The sequence below is a fragment of the Gnatocerus cornutus genome, chromosome 7 (assembly GCF_029298725.1).
Source record: "Gnatocerus cornutus isolate USDA-ARS CGAHR chromosome 7, icGnaCorn1.1, whole genome shotgun sequence".
Lineage (NCBI taxonomy): Eukaryota > Metazoa > Arthropoda > Insecta > Coleoptera > Tenebrionidae > Gnatocerus > Gnatocerus cornutus.
This window is the reverse complement of record NC_142239.1, coordinates 10,952,918-10,969,325: the sequence shown is the minus strand read 5'-3', so window position 1 is coordinate 10,969,325 and position 16,408 is coordinate 10,952,918. Positions and strand designations below refer to the sequence as shown.

At 35.5% G+C, this 16,408-nt stretch overlaps 2 protein-coding genes across 2 annotated transcripts; one reads left to right on the top strand and one right to left on the bottom strand.

The window, feature by feature from the left end:
* Positions 1–6,751: 6,751 nt before the first annotated feature.
* On the bottom strand, positions 6,752–7,492 carry LOC148170908 (uncharacterized). Its single transcript, XM_088042270.1, has 4 exons — positions 7,403–7,492; positions 7,258–7,339; positions 7,001–7,210; positions 6,752–6,948 (listed from the first exon to the last, which is right to left on the bottom strand). Exons 1-4 carry the CDS (start codon positions 7,490–7,492, stop codon positions 6,752–6,754), a joined length of 579 nt encoding a protein of 192 aa, XP_087898396.1.
* Positions 7,493–12,231: 4,739 nt separating this feature from the next.
* On the top strand, positions 12,232–13,414 carry LOC148170907 (E3 ubiquitin-protein ligase SIAH1-like). The gene is made up of 2 exons (XM_088041384.1): positions 12,232–12,357; positions 12,467–13,414. The coding sequence occupies exon 2, from the start codon at positions 12,467–12,469 to the stop codon at positions 13,265–13,267; it is 801 nt and encodes a 266-aa protein (XP_087897510.1). The 5' UTR covers positions 12,232–12,357; the 3' UTR covers positions 13,268–13,414.
* The last annotated feature ends 2,994 nt before the right edge of the window (positions 13,415–16,408 follow it).

Here is a 16,408-nt window from a genome sequence, read left to right as displayed (position 1 = left end):
TTTCTGGAATAGATATTTCAGTCGTTGGGGGACATATTAACAAACAGGCTGCCACCAGCATGTGTGAAAAAAATATGGATGTGTTCATTTGGGAACAGCGGGCAGCAATCATGGCTCCGTGTGGAGACAGTAAATCATATCACGCCAATATATACACAGCAGGGCCGGCTCTCAAAGTTTGTGCCTCGAAGTTGGCAGAGCTACCAGAAAAAATGATAAACACATTACGAAAGCCTCTTAATGACTCTAATCCGGGATTGAGTAATGCGGATTATAATAATGACTGCGACACTAATCGATAACGAGTATAAATTTAGCGTATTTTACTCCAGGGATTGGGATTTAAGTCTTCGGCGAACGAGGTAGGCAGCGGTGGAAAAAATTGAATCTTTATGACAACCTTTAATTACGGAAGTCGTAAAAATGTAAAAGAAAAAAATTTCGTCTCTTTAAAAAAATCTCAACAAGTCAGTAAACTTGTACAATAGAAAAATGTCGAACTAGCAACAGTTATCATCGAACCAGTCGAAAAAGATCGGACCAAATATTTCCAATATTTGAGAATCGGACCTGTAATATTGGTAGTTTTGACACTAGGGCAATGAAATTTGCAGAGATTACTAATTTTATTCTGTTGACTGTCTGTCCGAAATCCCAAATTTTTCGAGCTACAGAGAGGAATTTTAGAAATTTTCATTTTCAAAACAGACAAAAATTTACAAAATTTTCCATTCGGACCTGTAATTTTGGTAGTTTTGCCATCAGGGCAATGAAATTTAGACTGATTACTATTTTTAACCTGTCGACTCTCTGATCCAAATTCCAAATTTTTTGAGCAACAGGGACGGATTTTAGAAATTTTCATTTTCAAGATTGCCAAAAAATTTCAAATATCTTCGATTCGGACATGTAAATTTGGTATTTTTGACACTATGGCAATGAAATTTGCAAAGATTACTATTTTAACCTGTTGATTTTCTGTTCCAAATCTCAAATTTTTTAAGTAACAGGGACGGATTTTAGAAATTTTCATCTTCAACACTGCCCAAAAATTTCCAATATTTTCCATTCGGACCTCTAATTTTGATAATTTTGACACTAGGGCAATAAAATTTGCAGAGATTACTAATTTTATTCTGTTGACTGTCTGTCCAAAATCCCAAATTTTTCGAGCAACAGGGAGGAATTTTAGAAATTTTCATTTTCAAAACGGACAAAAATTTCCAAAATTTTCCATTCGGACCTCTAATTTTGATAATTTTGACACTAGGGCAATAAAATTTGCAGAGATTACTAATTTTAGTCTGTTGACTGTCTGTCCGAAATCCCAAACTTTTCGAGCAACAGGGAGGAATTTCAAAAATTTTTATTTTCAAAACGGACAAAAATTTCCAAAATTTTCCATTCGGACCTGTAATTTTGGTAGTTTTGCCACCAGGGCAACGAAATCTGGAGAGATTACTATTTTTAACCTGTTGACTTTCTGTTCCAAATCCCAAATTTTTTGAGCAACATGGACGGTTTTTAGAAATTTTCATTTTCAACACTGCCCAAAAATTTCCAATATTTTCCATTCGGACCTCTAATTTTGATAATTTTGACACTAGGGCAATAAAATTTGCAGAGATTACTAATTTTATTCTGTTGACTGTCTGTCCGAAATCCCAAATTTTTCGAGCAACAGGGAGGAATTATAGAAATTTTCATTTTCAAAACGGACAAAAATTTCCAAAATTTTCCATTCGGACCTGTAATTTTGGTAGTTTTGCCACCAGGGCAACGAAATTTGGAGAGATTACTATTTTTAACCTGTTGACTCTTTGTTCCAAATCCCAAAATTTTTAAGCAACAGAGACGGATATTAAAAATTTTCATTTTCAAGACTGCCCAAAAATTTCAAATATTCTCTATTCGGACCTGTAGTTTTGGTAGTTTTGACACTATGGCAATGAAATTTGGAGAGATTACTATTTTTAATCTGTTGACTCTCTGCTTCAAATCCCAATTTTTTTAAGCAACAGGGACGGATTTTACAAATTTTCATTTTCAAAACTGCCCAAAAATCTCCAATATTTTTCATTCAGACCTCTAATTTTGATAAATTTGACACTTACGGCCCGATTTCAAGTCAGTGGCGCAAAATTGCGTTGACGCAGTTGTTAAGGTAGCATCAGTTTGATTGGGGTTGCTAAGGCGCATCTCTGATTTGCAATGCTGCAAGTCAACATGAAATCGGGCCCTAAGGCAATAACATTTAAAGAGAATACTACTTTTAATATGTTGACTATATGTCTAAAAAAGTAAATCATATCACGCCAATATGACACAGCAGGGCTCTCAAAGTTTGCGCCTTGAAGTTGGCAGAACTACCAGAAAAAAATGATAAACACATTACGAAAGCCTCTTAATGACTCTAATTCGGCATTGAGTAATGCGGATTATAATAATGACTGCGACATTAATCGATAACGAGTATAAACTCGAATTTTCCTCCCGCGGTTGGGATTTAAGTCTTCGCCGAGCGAGGTGGTCAGCGGTGGAAAAATTGAATTGCAACCTTTAATTACGGAAGTCGTAAAAATGTAAAAGAAACCATTTCGTCTCTAAAAAAAAACTCAACAAGTCATTAAACTTGTACAACAAAAAAACGCCGAACTAGCAACAGTTATCATCGAACCAGACGAAAAAGATCGATGTATTATTCCGGCTCCCAGAGCCCCGGACTCGTTCCGCACACCTGCTGCAGTGTAAATCAAAGACGTTGGAAAATCGCACACGAAACACCAGCGATTCCGAATTTAAATAAATCAATTCGAAGATTAGTTCGTTTCTTAAAAATAACATTTAAAAGAGTTCGATCTCTGCGTGTTTTATGCGAACCAAGTCACGTTTGGAGCGTATAGATGTGTATCGCAGGGCCAGATTTCATGTTTTACACAAATAGAATCCAAATGTCATCGATATCTGAAGGGGGCTGCTGTCAATATGTATGACTGTAGACGCGTACGGAATTCAAACGGTTCCAATGCCGCAACTTAGAGCCGTTCATGTTTATTTTATAAACATCTGCCGGGGGGAAGTTTGCAAATTAGAAAAGTTCGAGCCGTTACCTTTAAGCTGTTGAAGGAAAAACTTATAAATACTCGCGCGCCGCTGCTTCAATTACCGCCTTGTTGCTCTTTTAGAATGACCGGAAATGGTGGATGCGCCGGGATTATAACGTCACTCTCCGCTATCATTCTCCAAGGAGTAGCCGAACGTCAGTGTCACTTCTTGCATTTCGGACGTGAGATATGAAAGGTCTATTAAAGCAGCGCTTGGAGGCCCACTATCGCGTTTCTCCCAATGGACATAACGCGGAATTCCTCTTAAAATATCGTGGGATGAATTGAAACGTATAGGTGAAATTGCAGAGCGTATCCGCGCATCAAAACCAACCCTTATCGTGTCTACGTCAGTCAAAGTTGTTAAACCCTGACAGTCAGTTAGTCACAGCGGTTTGGTTACATCCCACACGTCCAAACTTCCAATTCTAGAAAAACGCGATTTTGTTAAATTACCAACTAATACAAATTACGCTCAAGAATCATTTATCTTCGCTTTTTGGCTGCTTACAATGATTACCGACACAAGAACGCGCAAACGAGAGGGGAAAACGTAATATTTCACCACCGATGCTTTTCAACAGGATTGATGTTTTTGATGGAATTTGTGCCCATGTCGCACGGATTTAATTCATCAAACGGGATAAGCGCAAATATTGAAAAGTTCGAATTTTTATTCCGAGCCGAGCTCCTGTCAAGAAAACCAAACTAATATGTTATGTTGGTTGCATAGCCGAGAATTTCCGCATTTAGTTTAATTTAATTAAAACTGAATATTAATGAGGGAATAAATTATTCATAGGAGCCACAAATTTGACGCCAGGCCCAAAGTGAAACCTTTAATTTCACGCTTCAGCTAACAGATAAACATAACTCTTGTTTGATTACTTTGATTACTTTGGATTTTTTGCAGTTAGAGTTTTTGAAAAACAAAAATTTCCATTTTTTTAACTAAAAATTTACAAAGCTGGTAATTTTAATTTGGGGATTTTAGTAGTTCAAACTTGTTTATCACCTCCGCCAAATTAGAAAATTGTAGCTAACAGATAACCATAACTCTTGAAAAAATCCACAACCGCTTGATTAAGAAGCGCAAAACTAGTTATAACTCTTCATAAACGTGACGACGATTTTTCAACCCACGCTGACAACTTTAGTGCACACAATTTGCAGTTTAGTTGACACATTGCATATGCATAAACAACGAGACAAATTAATTCCGCCTTCTACGTCTTCGTATCTCTTTTTTATGTTAATGCAGCAATATGATATAATAAAGGAGATATGGGGTGCAAGCCATATTTTTTCTGTAATCGCGCATTTTACGAATTGGCCGAAAACCGGAAGCGGAAACATCAAGGGTGCGTTTTTAAAGTGCTCTTTTCGAATGGAAATTATCAAGCACAAAAGTGAACCCTTTCATTGGCTGTGTTGTTTAAGAAATAGGGTCAGATGGTTAGTGTTACTTGAAGGGCAGCTGGCGGAAATATTGAATTTTTACGACGATAAAATATTACAATGAAGAGGTTTTATTAGGGATTTACTGGCTGTTAAAATTTATTGCTAACTAATAATGCCGAGCGTAAAACCATCGGCGCTGTCATTTTTTATCAAGTCAAACTTCTTTGAAATTATGTTGGTAGTAAAAAAACAAATGCAATGATAACATCATCAAATTTATCTCAGTTTGAAAGTTAAGGTTGCTCCACAGATAAGCTAGATATCGACCGAAATATATTTGAGTCGGAAAGTTAAATTTTCGGTTTCGAAAATTTCGGAATTCGGTTTATATTATTGACATGATGATTGTCAGTTCGTACTGCTAAATATTATTTATGAGCGTCCCTTCTGGCGAACTCTGAAGATAGAAACTATGAAGTAAAAGAAATGAAATTTAGAGAGATTACTATTTGTGACTTATTGACTATCTGTCCGAAATCCCAATTTTTTTAACATCAGAGACGGATTTTAGAAATTTTCGTTTTCAAGACGAGCTAAAAATCTCCAATATTTTCCATTCAGACCTGTAATTTTAATAATTTTGATGCTACTGCAATAAAATTTAAAGAAATTACCATTTGTGACTTATTGAGTGCCTGTCCGAAATCCCAAATTTTTTGAGCAATAGAGACGGATTTTGGAAATTTTCATTTTCAAGACAAGCCAAAAATTTCTAATATTTTCCATTTGGACCTGTAATTTTGGTAGTTTTGACACTAGGGCAATGAAATTTGAAGAAATTACTATTATTAATCTGTTGACTGTCTGTTCAAAGTCTCAATTTTTGGAGCAACAGTGACAAATTTTAGAAATTTTCATTTTCAAGACGGGCCAAAAAATTCGAATACTTTCCATTCAGACCTGTAATTTCGGTAGTTTTGACACTATGGCAATGAAATTTGGAGAGATTAATATTTTTAACCTTTTGACTGTTTGTTCAAAATTCCAAATTTTTTGAGCAACAGAGACAAATTTTAGAAATTTTCATTTTGAAGACGGGCCAAAAATTTCCAATATTTTCCATTCGAACCTGTAATTTTTGTAGTTTTGACACTAGAGCAATGAAATTTAGACAAATTATTATTTTTGATTTATTGACTGCCTGTTCCAAATTCCAAATTTTTTGAGAAACAAGGACGGATTTTAGAAATTTTTATGTTCAAGAGAGGCCAAAAAATTCCAATATTCTCCATTTGGGCCTGTAATTTTAGTAGTTTTAACACTACGGCAATGAAATTTAGAGAGATTACTAGTCTAAACCTGTTGACTGTTTGTTTCAAATCCCAAAATTTTTGAGCAACAGGGACGGATTTTAAAAATTTTCATTTTGAAGACGAGGTAAAAAGTTCCAAAGTTTTCCATTCAGACCTGTAAGTTTGGTAATTTTAGTGGTACGGAAATTAAATTTAGAGAGATTCTTATTTGTGACTTATTGACTACATGCCCAAAATTCCAAAACTTTTGAGCAACAGAAACGGATTTTAGAAATTTTCATTTTCAAAACGGGCCAAAAATTACCTATATTTTCCATTCGGACCTGTTATTTTTGTAGTTTTGAGATTAGGTCAATAAAATTTAGAGAGATTACTATTTTTAATCTGTTGACTGTTTGTCTGAAATTCCAATTTTTTTGAGCAACAGGGACGGATTTTAGAAATTTTTATTTTCAAGACGAGCAAAAAATCTCCAATATTTTTCATTCGGACCTGTAATTTTGATAATTTTAATGCTAATGCAATAAAATTTGGAGAGCTTACTATTTGTGACTTACTGACTGTCGGAAATCCCAAAATTTTTGAACAGCAGGGACGGATTTTATAAATTTTCATTTTGAAGACGAGCTAACAAATTTCAAAATTTTCCATTCGGACCAGTAAGTTTGGTAGTATGGACACTAGGGCAATAAAATTAGGACAGATTACTACTTTAGACATGTTAACTATATGTCTAAAATAACAATTTTTTTCAAAATCAGGGACGGATTTTAAAAATATTGATTATAGACATCGTAAAATGATACTCTTATATGAATTTGGCGTGAAATTCTGAGTAAAATAAGCACCAATAATTTTCCGAATTTTTAAAAGTAAGATACAATACATACATTAATAAAATATAGTTTACACATTAAAGGTAAGGTTAAGACATTAAAACAGCAAACAAAAAACAAGAATTAACGTTATTATCGCCAAACCAAATCCCATTTTTTTTTCTCCTGAATTAATCCCTGGAATTTCACGGCACGTAGTTGAGTTGTGAAACACATTTCCAATAGTTTTTCTTACATCAGAACAAGATCCTTTTCGCATACATCCTTCAACTTTAACAATTTCCCCCATATCATCTATTAAAATACGCAATAACAACAAATTTAATCGAATCGTTGAAATTTTTACTTGGTACGGTTGCACTGAAACATGTGAAAACTGTTCCGGGTGGCGGAGCCGGGAAAATTTTAAAATAAAAATGATTTTCATTGCAGTCCATAAGCTTATTTTCATTTCTCTCGATATCAGATAATAGTTGAGATGAAAAATTTCCCAAGAATTCGGGCTCGATCGTTTTGAAAAAATCCTGTAGTTTGGTATAGCAGGATATGCCAGAAACTAGAAAAATCTTGAAAAAAATTGTATTTTAAACAAAACGTACGTACCAGAGTTAAATGTTACAAAAGACAGTAAAACTACAATTATTAGAAACTTTTCCATGTTGGGAGGATGAAAATACGATCTCGACTAACTGGTTTCTGATCATCAACAATCCAAGGTTGTGAAATTATCAAAATATGCTCAGGAGACTGCCACATGTCTCTTTCCGCCCCCACAAACATCAAACTCCGCAACTTTCCAAGCCCTTAACTGCCTACATTCTTTATATTCATCCTTCATTTTGCCTAAGTTTCCAGCGACCCTCTCGAAGATATAAAAGTGAGAAGCGCCAGGATTAAGGAACGTGGCAGCGTCTGGGTGTCGGTGTTGCGGTTTCTCTCTGTGATAAATGAGCCGGGATCACTTATGAGTTAAGTTAGTAGATCCTGGAATTTCCCCCAGTTGCCTTCTAATTTCCCACCTCGAGTTCTTGCCACTTCACAACAGTACCCAAGCGACTAATTAAAAATCACAATCAAGTTTAAAGACGGAATATGACGACAAATCGGGAAAGACACGTCCTGACACGTCTCGAAGATATCGCTAACATTGCCACGATTTTTATCGCAAAGCTTTGCATATTTTACCCACGAAAAAAATATTGTGAGGACGTGAGGAGCAACGCTGAGATGCGAATAAATAGTAAGAGGCTAATCAGAGAAGTTTGAATTTTTTATGGGGCGGCAAAAAAACGGCGTTTTCCCGGCGCATCCACCTTTTTTAATAACACAATTAACTAATTATAAATTCAGATCCCGGGTCAGATCTTGGGGGTAAGTTATGTATAAGCGGGTGGAGAAGTTCTTGTCTATTGTTCCAAGTGAGATGTGTCTGTCACGGAGGAAATCTGGCATAAATACCCACTAAATCTAATGGATGATTTCTCGTCTAGTTAATCTAAGGTGAGCCATCTTACTATCCAGTTAATAGGGTGGGAATTTTAAACAGACGCCGTCTTGGGACCGACATAATTGAGTTAGGGATGATAGCTGACATTATGGTTGGCACACTGAAACAGGGGAGTAACACTTGCAAACTTCACCAAAATAAATTGTTCAGGTTATACTACATTAATTCCGAACAAAAATTCCTCGAGCGCCCTTAAATAAAGCCGATTAACTTGCTTAATTGCCCTCTAATTTTATTTTGTCTAATTCTAAGGAAATAAATAATGTCTCAAAGGAAAAAGGTGGAAAGTAGAAGATGAGAAAAAGAAGGGACCGCGGCGATTTCAAAAAAGAATCGAATCCAATAGATGATATCGAGGCGGATTTTTCCATTACCTGACGCTATCTGCGTGATGAATGAGGAAAGGCCGGAAAACATCACTTTACCGGGCTCTTCCTTATTATTGGTATCGCGAAATAAATTGCTCGCGAGCTTTATTTCGTCTCATCGATATAAATAAAGGCGGCGACGGGGGCGGCAACAAGTGCACTCCAAATCGTCCGAAAAAACACAATTACGTAAATGTTTTGATTACTTTCGATAAATTGCAGTTTGAGTTTTTGAAAAACTAATTTGAAAACGTATTAAAAATTCCCATTTTTTTAATAAAAATTTGTAATTCTGGTAATTTTTACGGTGTGGCAACCAAATTTGGAGATTTTAGTAGTTTGAACTTGTTTATCATCTCCTCCAAATTAAAAACTTATAGAGCAAACGAGACAGTTTTTAGAAATTTTTATTTTGCAAACGTACTAAAAATTCCCATTTTTTTTAAATAAAAATTTGTAATTCTGGTAATTTTTACGGTGTGGCAACGAAATTTGGGGATTTTAGTAGTTTGAACTGTTTATCACCTCCTCCAAATTAAAAAGTAGAGCAGAGAAGACAATTTTTCGAAATTTTTATTTTGCAAACGAACTAAAAATTTCAATTTTTTAAATAAAAATTTGTAATTCTGGTAATTTTTACGGTGTGCTAACGAAATTTGGGGATTTTAGTAGTTTGGACTTGTTTATCACCTCCTCCAAATTAGAAAGTTGTAGAGCAGAGAAGACAGTATTTAGAAATTTTTATTTTGCAAACGTGCTAAAAATTCCCATTTTTTTTAAATAAAAATTTGTAATTCTGGTAATTTTTACGCTGTGGCTATGAAATTTAGGGATTTTACTAGTTTAAACACGTTTATCACCTGCGCCAAATTAGAAAGTTGTAGAGCAGAGGAGACAATTTTTAGGAATTTTTCTTTTGCAAATAAACTAAAAATTCCCAGTTTTTTAAATAAAAATTTGTAATTCTGGTAATTTTTCTGCTGTGGCAACGAAATTTAATGATTTTACTAGTTTAAACACGTTCATCACATCCTCTAAATTAGAAAGTTGTAGAGCAAAGGAGACAAATTTTAGAAATTTTTATTTTGCGAACGAACTAAAATTTCCACTTTTTTTTAAATACAAATTTGTAAATTTGGTAATTTTCATGCTGTGGCTATTAAATTAAGGGATTATTATACTAGTTTAAATACGTTTATCACGTCCACTAATAAATTGGAAAGTTGTAGACAGAGAAGACAGTTTTTAAAAAATTTTATTTTGCAAACGAGCTAAAAATTCCCAGTTTTTTAAATAAAAATTTGTTATTCTAGAATTTTCACGCTGCGTCAATGAAATTTCAGGATTCTACTAGTTAGAACTTGTTTATCACCTCCTCCAAATTAGAAAATAGTAGACAAAGGAGACAGTTTTTAGAAATTTTTATTTTGCAAACGATCTAAAATTCCCATTTTTTTAAATAAGAATTTGTAAATCTGGTAATTTTCATGCTGGAGCAACGAAATTTAGGGATTTTACTAATTTAAACACGTTTATCACGTCTTCCAAATTAGAAAGTTGTAGAGCAGAGGAGACAAATTTTAGAAATTTTTATTGTGCAAACGAACTAAAAATTACCATTTTTTTTTTAAATTTGAAAATCTGGTTATTTTTCATGCTTTGGCTATGAAGTTAAGGGATTATACTAGTTTAAACAAGTTTATCACGTCCACTAAATTAGAAAGTTGTAGAGCAGAGAAGACAGTTTTTAGAAATTTTTATTTTGCAAACGAGCTAAAAACTCCCGTTTTTTTTAAATAAAAATTTGTAATTCTGGTATTTTTACGCTGTAGTAACAAAATTTGGGGATTTTACTAATTTAAACACGTTTATCACCTGCACCAAATTAGAAAGTTATAGAGCAGAAAAAACAGTTGTAGAAAATTTAATTTTGCAAACGAACTAAAAATTACCACTTTTTTTAAATAAAAATTTGTCATTCTGGTAATTTTTGCGCTGTGGCAACGAAATTTAGAAATTTTACTAGTTTGAACATGTTTATCACCTTCGCCAAATTAGAAAATTGTAGAAAATTGGTATCGCGAAATAAATTGCTCGCGAACTTAATTTCGTCTCATTGATATAAATAAAGGCAGCGACAACAAGTGCCAACTCCAAATCGTCCGAAAAAACACAATTACGTAAATTTCGCAGAAATTAAAATTAAACTAATTCAAACCGAATATTCTAATAAAACTTTTACGTGGCAAGGGAAATTAAAACTAATTTGAACAAAGCCAATTTACGGTGTCTATTAATTCCTTTAAATTATTCATTAAGTTTGCCGATTGCTGAGTAAAATTCAAATTTCTGCAAGTTTCGGATGTGAGCATGAATCATTTAAGTCATTTAAAATCATTCCGCGCTGATCCTTCGTTATTAATTCATGATTTCTGTACTAAAATCGTCGATTAATGAATGATTTAAAGCGTTCTTCCATAACCTGGCCAACGCAGAAACAATGGCCCTAGTAAACTGAATACAGAGTGTTTGAACAGATGAGAGCCCCACACCCCAACCCTCACGCAATGGGTCATTGGGGCTAACAGTCCATAACCGATAATGGTGTACAGATCGTGGGGTGGAATTGGGGTGGTTGTGCATAATAAGACGTTTGTACGGCCATGATTCAACTCTCGTCATCCGGCTCTATTATTTAGGCTTATCGGCTATTGATAAAAACGATTGATTTGGAACGGGGGTGCGGACGTGGGGTCGACTAACTGAATTTTATGTTAAAATGCAATTGTCGTGAGTGCAAAATGCAGTTTTATAGTGGTGGTAGTTTAGTTATAATTCGGCGTGGTTTTGGAGGCTGTAAAAAGGATAACACGGCCTCCGTATAAAGTATAATGAATATAGTTGAAATCCCTTTTGTTTCCCCCAGAAGTAATCTGAAGTAGGTAAAGCCAACGAAAAACACAAACCTCGTAAGTCGTCCTCAACTCCGCCAAGGATCAGAACTTCTGAAGTCATTTTCATCCATTCCAATCCACTTTCCCTCGTCAACGCAAACACTGAATTTTTTAAAGCCTCCTTGTTCTATCTTAAACACGAGGTGAGTTTAATTCAAATCGCGATACGTTTGATATACAATTCTAAAGAGGAAATCCTGATCCACGAGTTTTGACGTAAGCACCGGAACTTTCCCCATTCAACTCCTCCATATGGAAGCGGAAATAAGAAAATGGTTTACTGGGCTTGAATGCCGACTCGGCGTACACCAAAAACGCTCAGATTCTCTCTTCGACTTTCTATTTATTTAATTAAAGATCGAGAATTAAAATGTGAAACGAAACGTTATCTAACTAAAACTTTCAGTGCTCGTTTATTTTTATTGTCTCGTGTTTTAATCTTAACGACTGACTTCTTAAAGGGTGCATATCTAACCCACGGGACCCGGTTGACATTGTCTCAGATTACTTGAGAAAAACTGCTCGTTCCGCTATTTATGTGACGGTGAAAACAGCCCCAAAAAACATCAAACGCGGAGGGAAAAAAGCACAGAGCTGTAATTAATTCCGTCGGTTTGTGCATTGCAGACTAATTACTGAATTCAATTTTCGACACACACGAGGGGAATAACAACAATTTCGTTAAAAAAGTTCAAATGTGGCGCCCCCACCGCAACTAGCAATACATTCCTTATCTTCCCTTAATGCGCCTGCGCCACTTTATCGCTGTCAAAAAGCAGCGAACCAAGTATTTTCTCGGGGTGTTATTGTGAAGTTTTCTGACGCTAAAACTGCGATTTTTGGCGGAATATCTTTCTTGAAGTGCCTCTCTAAAGTAAGTTTCTGTCTAATTTGTTATTAACCATCGTCACTTCTTTGGCCGAGAAGGAAAAAAGGGGACTCACCCATCAAACCGCGCGAAATTCAAATCTCTTTTATTTTAGATGGCGAACCAACTCGACCGGGTGATGATGTGCCCCATCTGTCTCGAGACAATGTGCGCCCCCATTCTCCTCTGCCACGCTGGTCATAGTATGTGCGGCGACTGCATCACAGCTAATAAAGTGACAAAGTGCCCCCAATGTCGGGGGCCCATGTCCACCGCCCGCAATTACCAACTTGAACAAATCATCGAAGGTATGCCAAAGTCCCTAAAATCTCCCTGTTTTTTTGCCGATAAAGGATGCAAGTTTTCCTTGTTACCCACTGAGAAAGCCGACCACGAAGCTGAGTGCAAACATAGAAAGTTTCTATGTGAAGGGCGGAAATTCGCGAAGTGGAAATGCGAATGGTATGGGAACTACGCGGATTTGGAGCAGCATTTCAAACAAGAACATAGAAACAGTATGGAATACAAGATGCAGATGGACATGGATATTAAATTTGAGCAGGAGTTCAAGGATGTTCAGATTATCTCGTTTTTTAACGGGTCGCAGTATTTTTGGTACAAGTTTATGGTGGATGTCGCGAAGAAGATGGTTTTTTGGACGTTTCAGTTTATAGGGCTGAAGAAGCAAGCGAAGAATTATTATTACGAGTTTGAGATTAGCAATGGACCGATTCGGAAGTATAAGATTACGGAAATTTGCGACAATGATGTTGTTAATGCGGCGAGTTTGTTTAATGAAGAGAGGTGTGTTGCTTTGTCTTTTACGGCTGTGAAGAGTTACTTAAATGAGAAAGGAAAGTTGCCGGTGAAGTTCAGGATCATGTCCGTTAAGAAACATAATGAACTTTCCAAGTAATGTTCGCTCTTTTTACAAAAACAAATACTTATTGTTATTAATAACCGTAATTCGTTATGTTTACATTATAATCAAAGTATTTTTTTATTTTTCGAAACTTGATTACATTTATAGTTTGTATTTATAAATAAAACGAATGTATCAGTTTTTGTTTTATTTTTTGATCTCTATCTCTTGTTCTAAAATTTTAAAATTTGGCACAGTTATAAAACACTTTAGAAATACCTAACCTTCCCAAATTTTATTGCGATAACATAAAAACTGACAAAGATACGAATTTTAGTACAAAAAAGTTAAAAATTTTTGGTTGGTCCTAAAGTGAAAATTTCGAAAGTCCCCATTTCTTGTTTTAAAATTTTGAAATTTGGCACAATTAATGAACACTTTATAGATCGTAACCTCTCCAAATTTTATTGCGATAGCTTAAAAACTGACGAAGATACGAATTTTAATAAAAAAAAAAGTTGAAAAAATCGGTTGCAACCAATTGGCAACATGCTCCGCTCTAGAAATGAAATGATTCGTTTCATTAGTCAAAACTTCAGAAAAAAACAAAAACCGTCGACTGTGTAAATTATACCATTCAACGGTGCAAATATCACCGCCAACTCTGCTTCTGCAGCTTCAGTAAGTTTTATTAACACCGTTGAAAAATGCGCATTAAATAAAATTCAAGGCAGTCACTTGCAGAGCATGCATATAAAACGGAAACACCATAATTGCGATAAATGTAAAACCTCATCGCCAGGAGAAATCTCGAGTGTTAATAAACCACTTCTTCCAAACAATAAAACCGATCGAATTCCCGTCCATAGTTTTAACTAGCTCTCGGAGGACCGAAATTAAAATCGTAATCGCGATTTCAATCGTATGAATGTATGAATCACCCCGTCATTAAAATCCCTCTTCTAGTACTAGACGCACACATGTGTGTTTGTCGGTTCATTGGAACCGGAATAAAACGACGTGTCACCCCTTGGCTGCAATTAAATTCAAAAAAACCCAATAGGAGGTTAATTACAAATCGATTAGCATTGCTAGTTGAAAAGGGTCACGACGCAATCTAAGAAGGCTGCGCTTTTTCATTAGACATTCCATGGATATGCTGATTTTACGACCTTTAACAATAGAACGGCTTCTTTCTTTCGGAAAACCGACTGTAATTTATTTGGCGTAATCAAGGGTGCTGTGCATGATCTATAAATAATGAGGGATGGCGCGCGGTGACGTTCGATTGTTGGCTAGCACTCTTTGATCCGTTAGTTTTACACTTGCGAGGAATGTATGGGAGTCACGTGTCAAACATGCGGCAGTCTCTTTGTGCGGACATGAGTCACTGGAAGAGTCTAAATTTGGTAATTAATAGGGTTACTATAAGTAAAACGACACTGCGTTTCCAGAGGTACCAACATACTCGAAAATTTCAAAGCCACTCAGTCGCTTCGTGAGTTTGAAATCACGTATTCCACGTAATCTAAATAGTTGTACACTAGAAGATAATTACAACTAGTCGCGACGAACAGATTAAATATGAATTCTGTTTCAACAGCACGAAATGTTATAGTGAGGAACACTAATGTACTGTTTGCATGTTTATTAATACGGAGATTCTTCCTACTTCTAGGACCCTTCCAGCAGGATTGAGAGTCTTTATCGGATTTATTTATTCAGGATAAGTAGAGCAAATATATCGATTCATCCTCATCCATCAATCCCTGTATCTACATAAATACTTGGACAAACACGTTCCTGCAAATAAGGCAAATCCATCAGCTGATAGCGCTCAAATCGATCCTGCTGGAGTGGCAGGAATGCGATTAAATCTATGAATCAGAACGACTCTGTACGGCCACAACGTAATATTTTGTTGTTGATTGCAGCGGAATTAATACGATTAGAAAAACGACAACGCTGAAACATAAACTCAGAGTGCTCAAACAGTAGCCGAGCATTGTTGCTGATGACTACTGCAACTGACAGCTGAAACCAGAAAGTGTAATGTTTAATTCGGTAGATGGCGTTGGATCACTTACACTTGTGACAGACGCGTTTAGCGTACCGTCTGCTGGTAATAATTAAATTAGCGGTGGCAGGACGAAAGGCCACGAGTTTGTCGGAGTTTTATAACGCACGAACGACAAAATGTCGTCATGACGTGCATTTTTCGATCCCACGGGTCGTAAATTCGCGATAACATTTAGTTAAATACGTTGTAATTACAATTACAAAGATACAAATTTTATAAAAAAAAGTTGAAAATATTTGGTCCGTTCGAATAAAATTTTCTAAAATCTCTATTTTTTGTTCTAAAATTTTGCAGTTTGGCACAGTTAATAAACACTTTATAAATAGTAACCACCCCAAACTCCATTAAGATAACTTAAAAGCTAACAAAGATACTTATTTTATCAGAAAAAAGTTGAAAATATTTGGTTCATCCTAAAGTGAAATTTTCTAAAATCTCCATTTCTTGTTCTAAAATTTGGCGCAGTTAATGAACACTTCAGAAATAGTAACCTCCCCAAATTTCAGCTTTATAAATCAAAAACTAACAAAGATACGAATTTTAATACAAAAAAGTTGAAGATATTTGGTTCGTCCTAAAAAGAATTTTTCAAAAATTTCTATTTTAGTTAGAAAATTTTGCACTTTGGCACAGATAATGAACACTTTAGAAATAGTAACCTCTTCGAATTTCATTGAGATAACTTAAAAACTAACAAAGATACGAATTTTATAAAAAAAAGTTGCCGATATTTGGTTCGTCCTAAAGTAAAAATCTCTATTTTTTGTTCTAAAATTTTGCAAATTCGCACAGTTAGCGATGGCAGGACGAAAGGCCACGACTTTCCCGGAATTTTCTAACGCACGAACGATAAAGTGACGTCATAACGTGCATTTTTCGATCCCACGGGTCGTAAATCCGCGATAACGTTCACTTTGAATACGTTGTAATTACCGGCAGAACGTGTGCACGTTTCCGTCTCTGGAGATGTGGCCATAAAAGTAAACCTCGTCGTATGGGCCGCGTGCATATGATCACAATGACAATTCTCCAAAGGGCCATAAATCAATATGGATCAATGCCTTATTATCGCGGTCGGCGTGGCACACTAGCCCACTGACTGGGGTAATGCGAAA